This window comes from Tamandua tetradactyla, chromosome 6, assembly GCF_023851605.1.
Source record: "Tamandua tetradactyla isolate mTamTet1 chromosome 6, mTamTet1.pri, whole genome shotgun sequence".
Taxonomy (NCBI): Eukaryota; Metazoa; Chordata; class Mammalia; order Pilosa; family Myrmecophagidae; genus Tamandua; species Tamandua tetradactyla.
Genome location: NC_135332.1, coordinates 53421119 through 53439333, shown reverse-complemented (window position 1 = coordinate 53439333; position 18215 = coordinate 53421119). Strand labels below are relative to the sequence as shown.

The 18215-nt window shown below is 35.9% G+C and overlaps 1 protein-coding gene and 1 pseudogene across 4 annotated transcripts in view; both read right to left on the bottom strand.

Moving 5' to 3' along the window:
- NSRP1 (nuclear speckle splicing regulatory protein 1) overlaps window positions 1-18215 on the bottom strand; it is an 80617-nt gene that overhangs the window by 5628 nt on the left and 56774 nt on the right. For all 4 annotated transcript variants that reach the window (XM_077165411.1, XM_077165415.1, XM_077165412.1 and 1 more), the window contains one exon: window positions 12452-12508. In XM_077165411.1, coding sequence (XP_077021526.1) covers window positions 12452-12508 — 57 coding nt within the window. The remainder of the gene's footprint in view (window positions 1-12451; window positions 12509-18215) is intronic.
- LOC143687950 (cytoskeleton-associated protein 2 pseudogene) lies at window positions 7-3952 on the bottom strand (annotated as a pseudogene).

Sequence of the window (18215 nt, the reverse complement as noted above, 5' to 3'; positions counted from 1 at the left end):
CTTTAAAACAAATTAAACATATTTCAAAAATATGTCAGGAAATAGAAACAACAGAAAATCTACGTAATTTTTTTGAGCGCGAGAGAGGTTTAAAAGATAGAAGTATATCATTAAAATTGTTGCAAACAATTTGAATCAACTCTTGGAATGAAGTTGCCAGAGTCTGAATACTTCCTAGTTGCCTTGGGCAAGCCTGTTTAATCTTCTTCTGCCTCAGTTTTCTAAGATTAAAAACAAGATAATAATTATACTTACCTTTCAGGTTGTTATGACAATTAAATGACTTAAACTTAAAATTCTTACAGTAGAGCCTGACACACAGTAAGTATTCAATAAATGTTAACAATTATCATTATGTATTAAGTTGTATGTAAATATAATTATTCATATCAACAGGTCAAAAGGTATATGGTATAACCTGGAAATACCTAACCTTGGTTTTCAGATAAAATGTTATATATTAAACTTTCATATCACTATTAGCGTTGCCAAATAAAGTATTTAATTTTTAAACACGTAATGGTAAGAAATACTTTTTGGAAAAAAAGCTCTGAAAATAGGGACATTTTCTAAGACAGCATTTTAGCAGTTTCAATCTTAAAAAGTCCTCTGCCAGGTCCGCCTTTCCAGAACATCAATTAGTTCCATCCCCCTATACCATATTATTGACAGTCCCTCCAACATGAAAAAGTTAGAATGGGCATAGCCCAAATACCCCTAAAGAATGGGAGAAAGATCAAAGGTGATAGTGGAGTTATACAAAAATGTCGAGTTTACCAAATAAGTGCTGAATCATTATGCTGATATTTCTTTTAGCCTTCAGTACTTCAGAGCAGCTAGAAATAAAAACCTAAAATTGTGAAACTGTAACCCATACCAAACTCTGAAATCTGTTCTACAACTAACTGATGCGATATACTTTCAAATTTGTTGCTTCTATGTATATGTTATTTAAAGAGAAGGATGAGTATAACAGAGAAGATAGGATTTAACAAATGAATATGACTGCTGAATCATCATATTAAAGTTTCTTTTGGTCTCCAGTGTCTTGGAGCAGTTAGAAGAAAAAACAAAAAAATCGTGGAACTGTAACTCATATCAAACTTTAGAATCTGTTCTATAACTACTTGTTAAAAACTATGTGAAAATTTATTGCTTTTCTGTATATATGCTACATTTTACAATTAAAAAAACATTAAAAAAAGAAAAGTCCTCTGCCTTTGTTCTTTTTTTTTTTAGAGCATACAGGTATTTTAACTTATTGGATGCATATTAGGTACACAGTTTAAAAAGGATAAAAGTGCTACTCTCCTAAACAAAAGACAGTAAATAGAATTAAGACAGCTGCTATTACACAAATGGAAAGAATGATCATAAATAAGATGAAATATGTGATCTTCAATCACAGTCAAATAAAACTCATCTCTTACAATGAAAAAATCACTTATTAAAACTTAGCGTTGGTAAATTATATATGTCATTTAAGTATTACTTCAGGGCTTTACAAAACAAGTTTATTGGTGGTATTTATGTGTGAGAGGGAAAGATATAGTGGTCAGGTTTCAGAGGACATGATTTAACAGTAAAGCTTTACTATCAGACAGAAAAAACAAGTTTAACTACTAGTATTTTAGAAATTTACCAAAACTAGAATGAAATTTGTTACTAATATATTAACTTCATTCTAATAGTCTATAAACAACATGAAAGGAAGTCATGGAAGTTAAAATTTTAACTAAGAAAGGAACTCAGACTAACTTTAAAGTTTCTAATATCCACTAAGTTTACCTACCATCTTTCTCTTACCACAAAGTACCTTCTTATTTATATTAAAACCCATTCCTTATAAGAATTTTAGTTCTCATCTGCTGTCTCAGTCTCGGAGCACATGCGGCAGAGAGCAGCATTAGGACGGCATTCAAAAGCATCCGTTTCACTTCCCAATTCTGTTAACTGTTCCAGTGAAGACACACAAGGATAATGGTCTTTTAACATATCTGGCAATTTGGAATTTTTCTCTTGAAGACACCGAGAATGTCTCACTGGTGTTAGAAACTTCAGCTCTTTAAATGCAGAATTTGTTTCATCAAACTGCATCTTCTTTTTTATACTTTGGAAGTATGGTGTAGCAGAAACATTATATTTAATTAAGCAACTTGCTCTAGTTTCATTATTGGGGGTTTTAGCATCACTGATGGGCTCTTTTGTTTTGTCCTCTCATTCTTTTTCACAGTCTGGAAATATCACATTTTTATGTGGTTTGTTTTCCATTTCCAGTGTTTCTGGCTCCACATTAACATCTATATTTTCAGTGTTTACTTCCTGTATTTGTTCCATGGCTGCACAAGCCTCAGTATTTCCTCCAAAATTAACTTCTTCTTGACTCTTCAGTGTTAGAATATCTACAATTGCATGTCACATCTCTTCAATAGGCTGAGCCCCTGCCAGAATGGCTTTCTCGTAGATTGTGATAATATTTTCAATAGGACTTGTGATTGGTTCAAGACGTGCAAGGCATATCCAATATTTAACAAGCTTTTTTGCATCTGGAATATTTTCAACCAGATCATTCAGTGTAGCCAATATTTCTTCTTTTGGGCATTTCTCATTAATCAGGTTCAAGCATCCACAAAACGTCTTGTTTACTTTTTCAGTAAATAGTCTCTGTTCATCTTCTTCTGCCATGGTAGTCCAGAAAGACCCACCTGGTTTTTTATTTTGTCCTTCGGGTTCTAGCTGGCTAAGTATGGAGCTAGGAGGACTTTTCAGCACTCTTCCTTTGCCAGCCTTCCACTCGGTCAGACGGATTTTTCTTTCTTCTGCAGTTTCTTTGGGCTGAGCCAATCTATGTAAGGTTGTTTTGGCTGCAGTATGTCTTTGCTGGTCAGTGGTTTTGGACTGTTCAATCAGTTTGGTGTTAGAAGATAAAGCAGGCCTGGTTGTAACTTTAGAAGCCAGGTTTCTTGTTAATGTCTCATTTCTTTTTGTGCCTTGAGAATTTATTTGGACCCTAGATAAATCTGTGTTTAACTGTAGTACTCCCTTTCCAGTAGGCCCTTTCTGGATTGTAACACTGGCAGAAGGTCTGTTGATGCCCTGTTTCACCTTGTCCAGGCCATTACTGTGGTGACTTCTAATAGGAGGTCGCACAGGTTGTCTGTCCTGACATGCAGTGCTCACAAATTTTGTGGCAGTTACATTTGAGACTTCATTACTTTTCACTATTATACTGCTGGTGTTTATAGGATGAGGCTCTGTGGCTTCAGAGACAGTAGTTGAAAGTTTCTTGGTTGTTGCAGAACTCCCATCTATGACTAGTAGAGGTTTTCTAAATGAATTAACCTTAGACTGAACAATTTGGCTGCTGGATAAGATCCCAGCAGCACAGGTTTCTTGGGAATGTTAGCAGCATTTTCCTTAGGTTTCTCTGTAGTCATTTTTTTTTTTTTTTACTATTTTTTTAAAAGTGAAATGCGTGAGTAAATGTCATATGTTGATTTGGGGGATCATTTTAATTGGAAACAACTGAGTAGTTTGATTATCCTCAAAACTATATGTACTGACTGCTATAGTTGAATTGGTTGATTTATTAGGTTTTAAAGGAATATAATTTTTTCCCATGCTTGTATTATTTTTGCTCTCTGTACATCTATTGGCATTTTCTTTATCAGCCATTTTTGCTTTAAGTTTCAGAACTTTTGTCTCTTCTTGGACCTGGTGTTCAGCTGGCATCATTCTCTGGTTTCTCGGAACGTGGGCCGGGCCACTGACTGGGTGGCAGCTGCAGGCCGCAGGGCATGGCAGGGAGGCTCATCGCAGCCCAGAGGTGCCCTCAGCGGACTGACTCTCTGCCTTTGCTCTTGATGTTCCTTCTATCTTAAGGATAGATAAAATCTTGCTTCCAGGCCACCAAAATCTTAGTAGAGTTTCAGGGCTAGCTCAAGCCTACCTTTCAAAGCCTACCTTAACCTCAAATAATGCCTTTCTTTGAATTCTGCACTACAATATTTAACTCTTAATAATATCCCTGATATTACTGTTGTTTCACAAATCTTAGCCATTCTCCCCATCCTGAAAACTTGTAACCTACAGAGTATAACATTTTAACCTTTTCCTAAATTGCTGAAATGCTTAATGTAATGTGTAACACAAGAGAGGTATAGAATCTTTTTTAATTGACAGGGTGATAATTGTTATTCAAAAGAACTCTCTTGATATTCTCCGGTTTTTAACATGTCAATAATTTGACTATGGAATGATGTACATGTTGCTTAAAAAGTTTTCTGAAATACTGTTTAAAATTTTAAGAAATTCATATATATTCTCATTTTTCAATATTTACTATAATCTTAAAAAAAAAATCATTCTCCTGGCTAGGTGAAGGTGGTAAATTAATATTACTGCTCCCTTCCCAAAATCAAGCCTGGAAAACTCAAAGATGGAAACATGGAGTCCATGAAGTTAAGAACCACTGCCATAACAAAAATGAAGAGGAACCCCAAGGGAAACTTAAGGTTGTTTTAACAGAGGGCACACCTATCTTGTGCATGTTGGGAGGTGAGCTGCAGGGATACCGTCTGGGGCAGAGAACATGGCTGTGTACAGGTAACTTAGAGAATGGGGGAGCTGGGTTCTAGTTTTTGTCCCATTTCCTCTGTTACAAAGACTTGCTCCTCACTGCAAAAGCAGGTGACAATATTAGCGAAGCTCAAAAGGGTAATCTAGGGCCATAGCAAAAATCCTGGGGAGATGCAAACAACTGTGGATTTTGGAGACTCAAATATTCATTAGACTTCTCACAAAATCCCTGGGTAGGTAAAGCCTGGTTCCTTTCAATATTGTTTTCCTTAAGGATATTAACTTGAAGAGTTGCCTGGAGGGGTGTTAGATGAGGTTCTATGAAAACGAAGTGCAGTCCCCTGCACTTGAACTTACCAGAATGTAAACCCCAATACATATCAGAGAATCAATGATCGAGAAATTATGTGTGGTGGTGCCACTAACTGTCAGCAAGGTGGTGGCACAATGAGGTGTGAAATTTAGTTCCTCTTCCAGAGTAATTACTAAATAGCCAGGAACTGTATGGAACAACTGTGAGGGGGACACCAGCGACTGGACACACATCATACACCAGTCTGGAATGGGCAGAATGGCTTAGAACCCACACAGAATTGTAAGTCTCCCAATCCACGGAGGTCAACACCCCTCCCCAATAGGCATGGCAGGTTGGTTCCCAAGAGGAAAGGAAACAGACTTTACTAATAGCAAGAAAGTTAGTTTAACCAAGCTCCAACTGGAGAATTAACTAATAAATTCTGACTGCTGAAAACGGTCCTGATGACAGATAAACCTGGAGTAAGCACTAAAGGAACCAAGAGTTTGCGCTCTTGCAGAGATGGGGCAGGGCTGATGGAAAAACAAAACAAAACAAAAAAAATTGGGAGACTTTTTGAGTTGGACAGCACAAAATACTGGAAAAGGGCTAGACCCCAAGAAAAAAAGCCACATACCAACCCTAATGCTTCACTGGCAGAGCTGGGGTCCTGCTCTAAAAAGTCTTTCTTTTCCTTTCTTTCCTTTCTTTCCTTTCCTCCCTCCCTTTTCCTTTCTCTCTCTCTCTCTCTCTCTCTCTCTCTCTCTCTCTCTCTCTCTCTCTCTCTCTCTCTCTCTCTCTCTCTTTCTCTCTCTCTCTGGAACTGCTGAGCACTCTCATACTCCAGCACTACCCAGGTAAGGGTGGAATTAAGGTATATCTGAGAGACAAAGTAAATAAGTGAATGAGATAATCTCATAGAGGGCATGTCTTCCCCAAGAAAAGAGGGCAAGCCCAGCTCAAGTGCAATCCTCTTCAGGGAATTCAGGCCCCAGGGGCTGGAAAACATCCTAAGTCTGCCTTCTACCTCGGCTTCCATCCCAACCACACCACTGGCAGGAAGAGACTGCTGAAATTAAAGGTATCTCATCACTTTATGCATCACTTTACCCTAGTGGGAGATAAGTGACACAAGCTGGATAGGGTAGGAAAAGCAGAGTCTAAAGGCTTCATAGGAAAGTTTGCCCACCTGCTGGGTTTCTTCCTCAGGGAAACTCTTCTGAGATGTGGGCCTGTCTGGTCTGGGAAAATATGGCTGGGGTTGGTTGTACCTAAAGACCCTTCTCAAAAAAAGGTTCCACACAGGCTGGGCAAGAAACAGAAAAACAAGACCTGCAAAATTCTGTATAGTTAAACAGAACCTAGGCTAGAGGTCTAGAATAAGTTGAACCAAATGCCAAAGAACAGATAGAGAACCAAAACCAACCAACAAGAAAACCTTAGGTGAAAGAGTGAAAACAAGTTTCAGAATAAACTAATTAAGGATATCAAATGCCTAGACATCAGCAAAAAATAAATCATACTAGGAAAACTAAAGAAGTGGTTTAGACAAAGGAAATAGCCAACATTTCAAATGAGACAAAGGAGGCGACACAACTAAGTCTGGATGAACAGACATGCAAAATCTCATCAAAAGTCAAATAATTGAGGTGAGAGAAGGTATGGCAAAAGAGATGAAGGATATAAAGACAGTGGGTGAACATAAAGAAGAACTTGAAAGAGAACAGCTGCCAACGAAGAATTCTATACCCAGCAAAGCTGCCCCTTAAAAACAAGTTTAAAATATTTTCAGACAGTTACTGAGGGACGGTGCTACAAGAAATGCTAAAGGGAGCAACAGGCACACAGGAAAAGACAGAAGAGAGAGGTCTGGAGAAGACTGGAGAAATGAAGAGAATTAGCAACGAAAAAGAGAAAAAAAAAAAAAGAAAACCAAGGTATGACATGTAAAATCCAAAAGACAAAATGGTAGAAGAAAGACTGCCTTTACAGTAATAACATTAAATATTAATGGAAACAGGAAAACATCAGCAGTACCACAGCAACAGCAGGGGTAAATAATGGGAGGAGGGGCAAGAATTAAAGGGAGGTTTAGATTTCCTATTTGGTGAAGGTGTGCTGATTGGTTATCTTTCTCTTAGGAAAAACAAAATTATCTAAAATCGAAGAGTGTTGACAGATTTTGAACTTTGGGCATTATATACGATGCCTAATGAATGTAGATGCCTGAAGGATACATTGATTGAGAAGTAAATTGGCGAATGATGGTGTATATATATGATCAAATACTGTGCTGCTACAAATAGGAACAAAGTCATGAGGCATGAAATAATGTGAATGAAACTGTGGAACATTTGGTGAGGCAAAATAAGCCAGAAACAAAAGAACAATTATTGTATGGTCTCCTTTAGAAAATGCTTTTAAGAAAACAGTGGCCTAGACTGTAAACTCTTATGGCAGACACATTTAGTCCAGAGTGGTAATTATTATTTTTGTATTCTGAAAGACCGTCTTACATATATATTACCTGGTATTTAGAGATAAGAACAAAACTGATCAGGTCAGGATTAAGGTAACTCAGAACTCAGGGGTAAGAAAGTCATTGTCTATATTTTAGAACCGCACCTAATCTTTGAGACCAAAGGAAGAAAGGTTTATTTTGCCCAGAATCTAACTTTTCTGTGGCACATAATCTAACTCAACCTGTCTGGACAGCTCATTTGAACAAATGAAACACAATGGGACCAAGAATAAGAATGAGGGCCTTTAATCCTGTATAGCTTAATGTAATGCCTGGATACATCCTAGAATATATTTAGCAGATAATCAAAAAGTATTGGCAAAGTCCCTTAAGGGATGGGAGAAAAAATATGGAACTACTAAACTTTACCATCAGGGAATCCTGATACTGTGTCAAACATTAGGGATACCCAAATCAATTGGCCAAGCCCTTGATCATGGAAGGGGGAACTGTGGTTCCACAAGTGGCTAGGGATGGGGTTGCCATATGAGACTGATGCTAGGTATACACTTAGAGGAAATGAGAGTGGGACATCGAATGGACATATGCACACTGGTGCTTACAGCAGCAGTGTTCAAGTGATTCACAATGGATGGAGGTGGCCTAAGGGTACAACTGAGGAATGGAAGGGAGAACTGCAGTGTTTGCATACAATGTACTACTGAGCTGCTGCAGGAAGGAATGAATTGTGAGGCCTACTACTAGGTGAACGAACTTGAGGATATTATTTTGAACACATCAGAAACAAAAAGACAAATATTATCATGCCTCACTCATATGGACTAATTAAAACATACAAACTTGGAGAACTGAGAGCAGGTTGGGGCCCCTATTGCAAAGGTTCCTAGATGTAAGCTCTTACAGCAGCCACATTTATTGCGGAGTTGTAACTGTTATTTCTAAATTCTGAGACACTGAGCTATTTGTGTATAATCTGGTCGTTCCCTGAAAACTTTGGGTATATATGTGACTCCTGAGACTCAGAGTTAAAGTTCTGAAGCAATGAAGTCAGCATTACCCTATAGGGTAAGTGTTAAAAAAGATGAATAAGTGATCAGACTTCATTCATCTAAAGATATGAATGATGCTGATCTAGATAGGATTAAGTTAAATCAGAATATAGGGAAAGGATGATATGATCTATATTTTAAAACTTCAACTTTTGTGTGAGACCAAAGGAAGGGATTTTTACCTGGTGCAAAATTTGTATTTTGGGTAGTGTATTATCTAATTTAACTTGTATGGGCAGTTTATACCAACACCATAATTATACAGAATCTTGAATAAGGTGTGAGATCTTGTTGGTTTGTACAGGTTAGTGTAATGCCCCAATACATTGCAAAATAATTTGGGCAGAGAATCAAAAACTATTTGCAAAGTCCCCATGGGGGACTGGGGAGAAAGGAGTAAATATTCAACTTCCCCATCTGGGGGATTCCTGATGTTTTCTCAAGTAGTGGGGACAACAAATTCAATAGGCTGAGCCCTTGATCTTGGGGTACGGTCCTTATGAAACTTATTTCTGTGAAGGAGAAACTAAGCCTACTTATAATTATGCTTAAGAGTCACTCCCAGAGAATCTCTTTTGTTGTTCAGATGTGGCCTCTCTCTTTAAGTCAACCTGGTGAACTCACTGTCCTCCCCGCTTACGTGAGCCAGGAGTCCCAGGGGTGACATGAGTCCTGGCAACAAGGGATAGGATTCCCAGGGATGAGCTGGTACTCAGCATCATGGGATTGAGAAAGCTATCTTGACCAAATGGAGAAGAGAGAAATGAGACAAAACAAAGTTTTCTGAGATTTCAAACAAAGTCAAGAAGTCATTCTTATGCATTATATGGTTACCTCTTTTTAGTTTATGGTGTATTGGAGAGGCTAGATAATAGTACCTGAAACTGTTGAACTGTATTCCAGTAGCCCTGGTTCTTGAAGATGATTGTATAACTATATAGCTTTTACAATATGACTGTATAATTGTGAAAATCTTCTGTCTGGTGCTCCCTTTATCCAGGGTTTGGACAGATAAGTGAAAAAATAACGACAAAAAGTAATTAAATATTAAGGAGAGGATAAGGGGTAAAAATAAAATTGGGTAGATTGAAATACTAGGGATCAATGAGAGGGAGTGGTAAGGAGTATGGAATGTATGAGCTTTTCCTTCTTCTGGTGTGATGCAAATGTTCCAAAAATGATCATGGTGATAAACACACAATTATGTGATGATATTGTAAGCCACTGATTGTGTACTTTGGATGGACTATATGTGTGTGAAGATATCTCAATAAATATACTTGAAAAAAGAGATTGTGAACAAATCTCTAAATAACTAGACACCTGGAAGATTAATACCATTTCAAAAGAAAAACAGCAAATAAAATAAATTGTTCAATACCTAGAAAAATATAATACTGGTTATAAAGAAAACAAAAACTTCTTGCCAAGAAAACACTAGGCTAATTAGATGGTTTCCCTGGCAAATTTTATCTAACATTTAAAAGAAAAATGCCAAACATATACATTATTAGCTCATTTTATGAGACTCATCAGATTTTGATATTTTGAGACTCATCCCATTCTACCCCAATTTGGAAAATTACAATGCAAAAGAAGCAAAAATACAGGCAATCTCATATTAAAAAATTATTGACAGGTCTTCATACACATACAATCCATACATGCTGTATAATCTATAGCTTGCAGTATCATCATATAGTTCTGTACTCATCATCATGATCACTTTCCAGAACATTCGCATCACTCCACAAAAAGAAATAAAAAGAAAAAAACTCATATATATCATATCTCTTACCCTTTCCTCTCCTTGACCATTAGTATTTCTATCTACTTAATTTATTTTACCCTTTGTACCCCCTGTTATTTATTTAGTTTTATCCATATTTTTTTTACTCATCTGTCCATACCTTAGATGAAAGGAGCATCAGACATAAGGTTTTCACAATCACAGTTACACTGTAAAAGTTATATAGTTATACAATTGTCTTCAAGAATCAAGGCTTCTGTTATCTACTCGGAGGACATGAGAGCAAAGACACAAATGGACATTTGCACACCAATGTTTATAGCAGCATTATTTACAATTGCCAAGAGATGGAAACAGCCAAAATGTCCATCAACAGATGAGTGGCTAAACAAGTTGTGGTATATACATATGATAGAATATTATGCAGCTGTAAGGCAGAATAAAGTTACGAAGTATTTAACAACATGGATGGACCTTAAGGACATTATACTGAGTGAGATTAGCCAGAAACAACAGGACAAATATTGTATGGTCTCACTGATATGAACTGACATTAATGAATGAACTTGGATAATTTCAGTGAAGAACAGAGGTCATCAGGAAATAGAAATAGGGTAGATATTGGGTAACTGGAACTGAAGGGATACAGACTGTGCAATGGGACTGATTGTAAAAATTTAGAAATGGATAGCACAATACTACCTAACTGTAATACAATGTTAGAACACTGAATGAAGTTGAATGTGAGAATGATAGAGGGAGGAGGCCCGGGGGCACAAATGAAAGCAGAAGGAAAGATAAACGATAAAGACTAAATGTACAAATTTAAAAATGTTTTGCATGAGGAAGAACAAAGGAATGTCAATAATGCAGGATGTTGAAAATACATGGTAATTAATATTTTAAAACTTTAACTTACGTGTGAGACTAAAGTAAAAAATGTTTATTTGGTATAAAATTTGTATTTCGACTAGTTCATTTCCTAACATAACTTATGTGGATAGCTCAACTGAACACCATAACTACACGGAAACTTGAGTAGGGCATGAGATTTTGTATTCTCCAGAGTGATGCCTCAATAAATCGCAGAAGGATTTGAATAGTGAATAAAAAAGTATTTGCAAAGTCTGCTTGGGGGAATGGTGAGAAAGGGGGCAAATTCAACTTCCCCAAGTGGAGAATTCTGGATATTCTCACAAGCAGTGGGGACAACCAAAGCAATAGGCTGAGCCCCCAATCTTGGGATTTGTTCATATGAACTTAACCCCGCAAAGGAGATGTACAGAGTTGTAGCAGCATTCCCAATTGCGAGGCAAACAATTAAAAGATCCCATTAATAGAAACAGCAGTTTTGAAAATGCCAGAGTTAAACAAAATTATATTTGGAATTCCTACTTTGAAGTGAAGAAAGCAGCACAAAATGTCATAAGAACACTAGAAAACAAGAGACCTACGTGGCCTTGGAGAAATCTCTCCTGACACTCTAGAACTCAAGCCTTCCATTTACATAACGAAGAAATTGAATTTGATGGTCTTTCTCAAATTTGCGCTCTACATTTCTGAAACACTCAAGCACTTATGTTATTGAAACAATCATACACTTCTATGTCTTTATGTATGTATTAAATAAGATAACTTATAAGGTATCTTAAAATAATTAAATACATAATAATTAATCATTAAGCAAATCCCCAGTGATGCAGCATAATACAGTGGCTGAAAGCTTAAGCTATGGAATTTTGCTGCCTGGTTTTTAATACACCTCCACCACTTACTACCTGTGTGGCTTTAGGTAAGTCAAATAAATGTTTTTTTTTCCCCTTCCTTTCCTTAACTGTAAAATGAAGATCATAAGAGCCTCTATTTTCAAAGGATTGTTTTAAGAATTAAAGATGATTCTTAGAAAGTAATTAACATAATATCTAGCACATAGAAAGTATTCAATAGATTTATCCTTATAATAGGATTCCTGTTTTTTTTTTTTGTCAGTAAGCTCACTAGCAGGAATTACTAAACCAAACACTCTGAGTCACCTGAAAGGCAAAAATAGTTTAATCTGTAGCAAAAGAGTTAATCTTCATTATGTTTTTCCTTTAAGATTTACAGCAAACCTGCAATCTATGTAATAAAAAATGTCCTTATACAATTTTAGAATATAAGGGTCAAGATAAAATAACTTCTTTATACACATCCTACTGTTTTGGTCTCAGCACCTATATGCGAAATGGATACTTAAAATTAAATGTGAACTGAAATACTTCATCTAACGGATTTTAAAACTCATTTTTCTACCTTACCTGTTTCATCACTTGCTTCTTAGCTGCTTCCCTCTGAAGGCTTTCACTCACAGAAGCCTGTAAAACAGAAATGCTTTTATTGCTTAAACCAATTTAAAATTTCTTTTCCAGTATGCTGGTTGGCAACTTGGTCTTAATTAAAGTTAAAAGTGAAAAAATAATATTATGAATAACACTTTCAAGGTCTTTTCCCTGAACTTAACAAATGAATTTTCATAGTAAAAATCATCAGAACAGGCTGAAAAGTGTAAAACAGAATAGTATAAGAAAGAATAACGACACATGGGTGTTAGTCCCAACTTCACCACTAAGTCATTCAGCCTCTCTGGATTTCAATTTCTTTTGTGTACACACGTGAATGTGTGCATTCAAACATGACTATGTTGGGTGGAGGAAGACTGGAATAGATAATATTTCAGGTCCCCTCCAACACTAAAATGGTATGATTCCCAGCCACAAAAAGCTCATTATTTTAACAGTCATCATCAAATATAGTATATTAAGTTACTGGCATATACTTAGGGTTTAAGGGTAGCTCAAACTATCTGTTGCTACAATCATTCAACAAATACGAAAGCCTACTATAGCAGGCATTTTTCTAGATCCTGAGGATAGCAGAGAAAACAAAAAGAGTCCTGTCTTAGAGAGAAACAGTCTGAAAGGGAAGACAAATAAAGAGATAATTACAATACAAATGTGATAAGCAATATAATAAAGGGATAGCTGTGGGAACGCAGAGTAGAAGGCAAAAAAAAAAAAAAAATGTATGAGAAGTTAAGAATGCTTTCCCAAAGAGATATGACATTACATTTGAATAAAAATGAACATAAACTTAACAGAAGGCAAGAGGAGGATATTATGGAAGTAGTAACCAAACAGGCAAAAGAAAAGTTTTCTTAAAAGTATAAGCCTGTTAAAGACCTGATTTTGATGATTTTAAGACTTTCTTAAGATTTTCTCTAAGTGGAGTATGGCTATTTAAAAGTGTTATCTGGGAGCCAGGAAGCTGCAATCCATTTCCAAATTGGTGAACTTGCTGTTGAGTGTTGACAGGACCTCTCTTCTCTGCATCTCAGATGCTGTAAAACGAGGACAATTCTTACCTCCCACCGTGGAGGGTGCAAATACAAAAACTGCAGACTTACAGAAATTCACAGTGCCATTATATTGAACAATATACCAAGTAAATTGTATTAGGTCAAAGAGTAGCAATTTACTCTATGTAGAGGAATAGATATAATTTGAAAAATGATTTCAATGTACCTGGTCACCTCAAGATTAGAAAAATAAATTAACGACTTAGATAACATTGGTGGAACTGTAAATTGATAGAGCTTTTCTGAAGTCCATTTTGGTACTATATATGAGTAGCCATAAAAATGCATGTACCTTTTGACCTACTACTTCTGCTTATAGGAAGTTATAAAGGTATTCTAGCGCTGTTATACTGAAAAACTAAAAATACCCTAACTGAATTCATAGGGGGTTGGTTAGGCAACTTATGGTTTGACAGAATATTTCACACTCTAAAATTAACATCATACACACAAAAATGTACTGGTATGGTAAAATGTCTCTATTTTATAGTTAAGTGGAAAAAAAGCAGACTAGACAATGGAATGTATAGTCTGATCCGATTTGGGAGAATAACAATATATTTGAATATGCCAAATAGTAAAAGTTTGGGAGGATGGACAATAACATTTGAACCTGGTTATTTCTGGGTAGTTTTAACTTCAACTTTTGTATTTTTATATTTATGTGTTTTCTAAAAATTTTATAATCAACTTTGTTAAAAATAAATTATTTGGGGCAGGCCACAGTGGCTCAGTAGGCAGAGCTCTAGCCTGCCATGCCGGAGACCCAAGTTTGATTCCTGGTGCCTGCCCATGTGAAAAAAACAAACAAAAAATTATTTTTTTAAAGGGAAAAAAAAGTATAAACCTTTGTGTATATACAAAAACCCATTGAACTGTATACTTTAAAAGGGTGAATTTTATGGTATGTGAATTATAAATAAAAAACAAAATAAGGCTATAATTTTTATGAATTTATTTTTGTGTTTGATATAATTCCATTTATCATTTCTTTATTGTAGTACTATATATAAAATAAAATTTTCATTTTAACCATTTTAAGCATACAATTCAGTGGCATTAACTGCTTTTACAATGTTGTGCTACCATCACCACCTTCCATTACTAAAACTTTTTTATTATCCTAATACAAATTCTTTACCCATTAAGCAATAACTACCCAATTCCTGGTAACCTCTGACCTACTTTCTATTTCAATGAATGTACATATTCTAGATACTTCACATAAGTGAATTCATATAACTTGTGGCCTTTGGGTCTGGCTTATTTCACTCAGCATAATATTTTTGAAACTCATACTGATGTATTTACTTTTAACTAAAAATATAATTCTTGGCCCCGGGACTATAGTTCTCTAGCCTATTGACAGCTGCTATTTTCAGTTGTACCGTGTCATCATCAATTAGTGCTTCCTTTGTTTTTCACGGCAATGAACAAAACAAAGTAAACACATCAATTCTATGACCCAATGACCACAGTGAAAAACTCAATACACAAGGGCCAAACAGGTAATAGAAAATATATTTAATAAATTAAAGAATTGTATAGGCAAAGAACTGAGGATACTTTAGGAGATGGTAAATCGACTCAAACTAGAGGAACAGATACTGGTAACAAAAATAGCAGCTAACACCTATTGAGCTAGGTGCTGTACTAAGTGCTTGACATATCTTACTCATTTAATTCAAATTTCTGATATATGATATAGCACTTGAACTCATTACAATATCAGTTTTAACCATTAAAATATTACTCTAATAAGCAAGTCTCATGAAATTCTTTCCAATGTATTTTATATGTTTCTAATTAGCATTAAAAATATTTTTCTTGCTCATTCAGTTAGTGATGACTTTAGGATTTACGAGATAAGTGAATCTCCAAATGCTAGAATTTTACTTCTTCTCTTTGGTTCTATTATTTTTTTCTATTTCCTTCCTCAAACTGTTGCCTGTTTGTACCTTGAGAGGTGACAGTTCACCTGACGTCACTTTCAAATTCTTTGTCTCAATCTAAATTACTGAACTTGGAAAAAAATACAAGGCCATTATTTTTTAGCAGGCAATGGTGGCTCAGTGGCAGAGTTCTTGTCTGTCATGCCGGAGACCCAGGTTCAATTTCTGGAGCCTGCTCATGTCAAAAAACAGTAACAATAAATAAATAAATTTTTTAAATTAAGTTATGGGAAACTAGTAGCTATGCGGTTTGAATCTATTGTGAACCCCAGAAAAGCCAAGTTCTTTAATCCTCATTAGTATTGCTGGGTGTAAGCTTTTTGATTGTTCCCATGGAGATATGACCCATCCAGTTGTAGGTGATAACTTCTGATTAGATGGTTTCTGTGGAGATGTGCCTCCACCCATTCAAGGTGGGGTTGCTTACAGGAGCCCTTTAAGAGGGAGTCATTTTGGAAAAAGCTTTAGAGCCCACAGAGCCAGAGACCTTTGGAGATGAAGAAGCAAAACACTTCCGGGGGAGCTTCAGGAAACAAGAAGCCTGAAAAGAAAGCTAGCAGGTGTTGCCATGTTTGCCATGTACCTTTCCAGCTGAGAGAGAAACCCTGAACATCATCGGCCTTTTTAAACCAAGGTATCCTTTCCTGGAGGCCTTAGATTGGACACTTCTATAGTCTTGCTTTAATTTGGACATCTTCACAGACTGTAAACGTGCAACTTAATAAATTCTCCTTTTTAAAAACTGTTCCATTTCTGGTATATTGCATTCTGGCACCTTCCAAACTAAAGCAGTAGCTATAGGCTTTTATTTTATTTTATTTTATTTTGGAGCACCATAATTAAACCAAAGTGTTCATTCAGAAAAGTGTGTAAACTATTTTTCACTTTTTAGTGTTTACTGGCATACCTAATAAAATATAAGTTGGGTATTCATTAGCAGTTAATGCAGTATGATTCAATTTGTATTTACTGAAATATTTTAAAAACTGTACATTTTCTTCTGTGTGTTAATAAGATTCTTTAAGATTTTCCTATTAGGTATATTAATAAATAGGAAAATGGCAAAGACATACATTTGAAACCTTCACTAGCCATAAGAGCTATGGGTTCACTAACAGAGGCTTTATTAGGAACTACTCATAAATGAAAATAAGCTGCCCCTCAAAGCATGAACAGATTATAAAGAACTCTTCTTTGGGTAGTCCTGTGCTACGATCCTACAATAACCGGATGGTGGGACTTAACAGGAAGGAAATGACATCTGCCTCCATTAAAAACCCAGTTTGGTACAGTGAGTTGGTTTGAAACTGTAATGCACCCCCGAAGGTCATGTTCTTCTAATTTAATCTTGTGGGGGCAGACCTATTGTTCAGGTGGGATCTTGTGATTAGACTGTTTTCATGGAGATGTCCCTCTAGCCCATTCAAGGTGGGTCTTAATTAGTTTATTGGAGTCCTTAAAAGAGCTCACTTGGAAAGAAAAAGCTCATAACTGACAAGGAAGGCAGAGACATGATACCAAGTAATAGGCATCTGGAGACGCCTGGAGACAGACATTCAGAGAGGAGGACACTGGAACCAGCAACAAAACCAGGAGCAAAGGGCCAACAGATGTCACCATGTTCCTTACCATGTGACAGAGAAACCCAGGACATGATCAGCCTTTCATGGGCAAAGGTATCCTCTTGCTGATGCCTTAATTTGAACATTTTCATGGCCTTAGAACTGTAAATTTGTAACCTAATAAACCCCCCTGTAAAAGCCAATCCATTTCTGATATATTACATTTCAGTAGCATTAGCAAACTGAGACAGGTGGGAAGGACAGAATTCTTCGTTAAAGAGGTACATTTTTCAAAACTTCTTACTTTGAAATAATTATGGATTCACAGTTGCAAAGAAATGTATAAGGAGATCCCCTGCACCCTTCACCTAACCTCCCTCAATGTTTAACATCTTACCTAAGTGTAGATTAGAAATAGCAAATTTGAAGAGACAGAAAGCAGATTAGAGGTTACAAGGGAACGAGGGAAAGGTGGAAAGTGGATTCTTTGCTTGTAAAAAAAATAATTAATAATAACAAAAATGAAAATGATTACGCCTCATGTGACCCAAAACACACAATATGGTCATTAATTGGTTAAAAAATTAGCAAGCAGACAACTGTTTTAATTCTATGTTTGAAGACCCGTTCACAGTATAACACAGGAAAGTATTCATTAATGGTGCCTTCTAATATAACTACAATTTATCATTCGTTTTAAATTTAGGAAGATAAATTATTATTCTGGGGAAGGGCCTTGATCTTTAAAAAGTACAAGTTTAAAAAGTATACCATTTTACACAGGCTCACAAAATTAGCGACAGACTTCTAACAAAGCAAAACTTAGGTGCACTTACAGGAAATTGAAAGAAAAACAGTTTGGTTTATAAACAGTTTCAAATGGAAACATCCTGACTATCCTACAAATAAGTGCAAAAACTGTTACAGTACCACATGCTATTTCAAAATAGGTATTCTACCAAAAATCTCAGGAAATACCTTTTCAAAAACATGAAGTAGTAGTTTCATGGAAATGTTTCAATTTATTTCAACAAACATGTTCTGAGGGCCTACTATACTTAGCACTGAGATAAAATGCTACAAAAATATTACAATCTGGTGGTGGAGCAGCCTTATTTGGTCAATGATTTAATGTTTTATAAGTTGGTAAGTT